This window comes from Terrapene carolina, unplaced genomic scaffold (assembly GCF_002925995.2).
Source record: "Terrapene carolina triunguis isolate 2854851 unplaced genomic scaffold, T_m_triunguis-2.0 Scaffold51485, whole genome shotgun sequence".
Taxonomy (NCBI): domain Eukaryota; kingdom Metazoa; phylum Chordata; order Testudines; family Emydidae; genus Terrapene; species Terrapene triunguis.
Genome location: NW_020715836.1, coordinates 327 through 2,194, shown reverse-complemented (window position 1 = coordinate 2,194; position 1,868 = coordinate 327). Strand labels below are relative to the sequence as shown.

The window sequence follows — 1,868 nt, the reverse complement described above, 5'->3', positions numbered from 1 at the left end:
GCCTACGCCTGGCCGTTCTACAAGCCCGTCGACGCCTCGGCCCTGGGGCTGCACGACTACCACGAGATCATCAAGTGCCCCATGGACCTCAGCACCATCAAGGTACGGCTGGGGGCTCTGCAGGGAGGGAGGGAAAGGGGTGCTGGGGTACCTCCGGGCGTGTCCTGGAGTCTTCCTCTGAGGACTGGGCATCACTGAAGTGCAGCCCGTGACCTGGCCCTGGGAAGGGGGCATCCCAGAAACCTCCGTGCCGTACAGGTATGAGCTGAGGCCTTCCTGGTGCGGGTCTGCAGGAGACAGGCCCCCCACTGGGGAGCCTCTGGGATCGCCCCGCATCTCCGCCCTGTGGAAGGCAGCGTCACTGGCTCACAGGCGTCCTGTGGCAGCCTGAGACCCTGTCCCTCCTTGGGGGCGGTGGGGGCTGTCCTACCCCCAGCAGTGCCTAGAAGGCTCTGGCCAGTGGTAACTGCCTGATGAGCTGGTCTGAGCCCCCTTGCTGCAGCCCAGTCTGGGGAGAACCTTGGGGGTGGGGGGGTCTGTGCCCCTTCCCTGGTGCAGCCACCCCCGCTCACCCTGTGTTCTCTGCCCGTGGTGCAGCGGAAGATGGAGAACCGGGATTACCACGACGCGCAGGAATTTGCTGCCGACGTCCGGTTAATGTTCTCCAACTGCTACAAGTACAACCCGCCCGACCACGACGTCGTGGCCATGGCTCGCAAGCTGCAGGTGAGTGGGGCAGCGGGGCCAGGTGGCACTTCCCCTCCCCTGCCCCAGGACTCAGTACGCCTTTGTGTCCCCACTGCACCCGCTAACCCTGGCCTCCCTCGTCCTCCCGCAGGACGTGTTCGAGTTCAGCTACGCCAAGATGCCGGACGAGCCCCTGGACACCAACCCGCCGTCGGCCGGACTGTCTGGAGCCCTCTCGAAATCCTCCTCCGAGGAGTCGTCCAGCGATGACGAGGATGAGGACGAAGATGAGGATGAGGACGACGAGGAGAGCAGCAGCGAGAGTTCGTCGGAGAGCGAGGAGAGCTCCGACTCGGAGGAGGAGCGCGCCAACCGGCTGGCGGAGCTACAGGAGCAGGTGAGGCCATCGACCCTGACCATAGGGGTGTGGAGGCAGTGCCTTCTCTTGGGGGGCCAGTGCTTGGCTGAGTCCCTCCAATCAGCACTTAGCTCTTCCGTGGGGTGCTGTCTCCCTGCCTCTGGGACTGCCTCTTGTCCCATAGTTAGCAGTTAGATCCCTCTGCCTCTAGTTGTGTCTTCCTTGCTGTCTCTCGTTTCCATCGCCCTCCTGGCCCCAGGCAGGGCGCTAGCTTCCCTGGTTCCCTGGCTGTGTCCTGGCCCCCTTGCGTGGGGGCCCTGTCTCTGGGCTAGTGCCGAGCTCCCTTCCTCTGCTCCCTGTTATCCCTCTCCAGCTGCAGCTGGTGAGAATTCACGTGTCTCCGGGTCCCCTCTCACTGGTGTCTCTCCCCCCAGCTGCGGGCAGTGCATGAGCCGCTGGCTGCCCTGTCGCAGGGTTCGGCTTAGCAGCCCCCCTCGTGTCTCCGGGTCCCCTCTCACTGGTGTCTCTCCCCCCAGCTGCGGGCAGTGCATGAGCCGCTGGCCGCCCTGTGCAGGGTTCGGCTTAGCAGCCCCCTCGTGTCTCCGGGTCCCCCCTCTCACTGGTGTGTCTCTCTCCCCCCAGCTGCGGGCAGTGCATGAGCCGCTGGCCGCCCTGTGCAGGGTTTGGCTTAGCAGCCCCCTCGTGTCTCCGGCTCCCCCCTCACTGGTGTGTCTCCCCCCAGCTGCGGGCAGTGCATGAGCCGCTGGTTGCCCTGTGCAGGGTTCGGCTTAGCAGCCCCCTCGTGTCTCTGGGTCCCCCCCCC

The 1,868-nt window shown here is 65.6% G+C and overlaps 1 protein-coding gene across 1 annotated transcript; it reads left to right on the top strand.

Annotated features, from left to right (window-relative positions):
* The first annotated feature begins 6 nt into the window (after positions 1–6).
* Positions 7–1,682, top strand: LOC113405888 (bromodomain-containing protein 2-like). The gene is made up of 4 exons (XM_026647194.2): positions 7–102; positions 598–726; positions 839–1,084; positions 1,480–1,682. The coding sequence occupies exons 1-4, from the start codon at positions 82–84 to the stop codon at positions 1,528–1,530; spliced, it is 447 nt and encodes a 148-aa protein (XP_026502979.1). The 5' UTR covers positions 7–81; the 3' UTR covers positions 1,531–1,682.
* Positions 1,683–1,868: the final 186 nt, after the last annotated feature.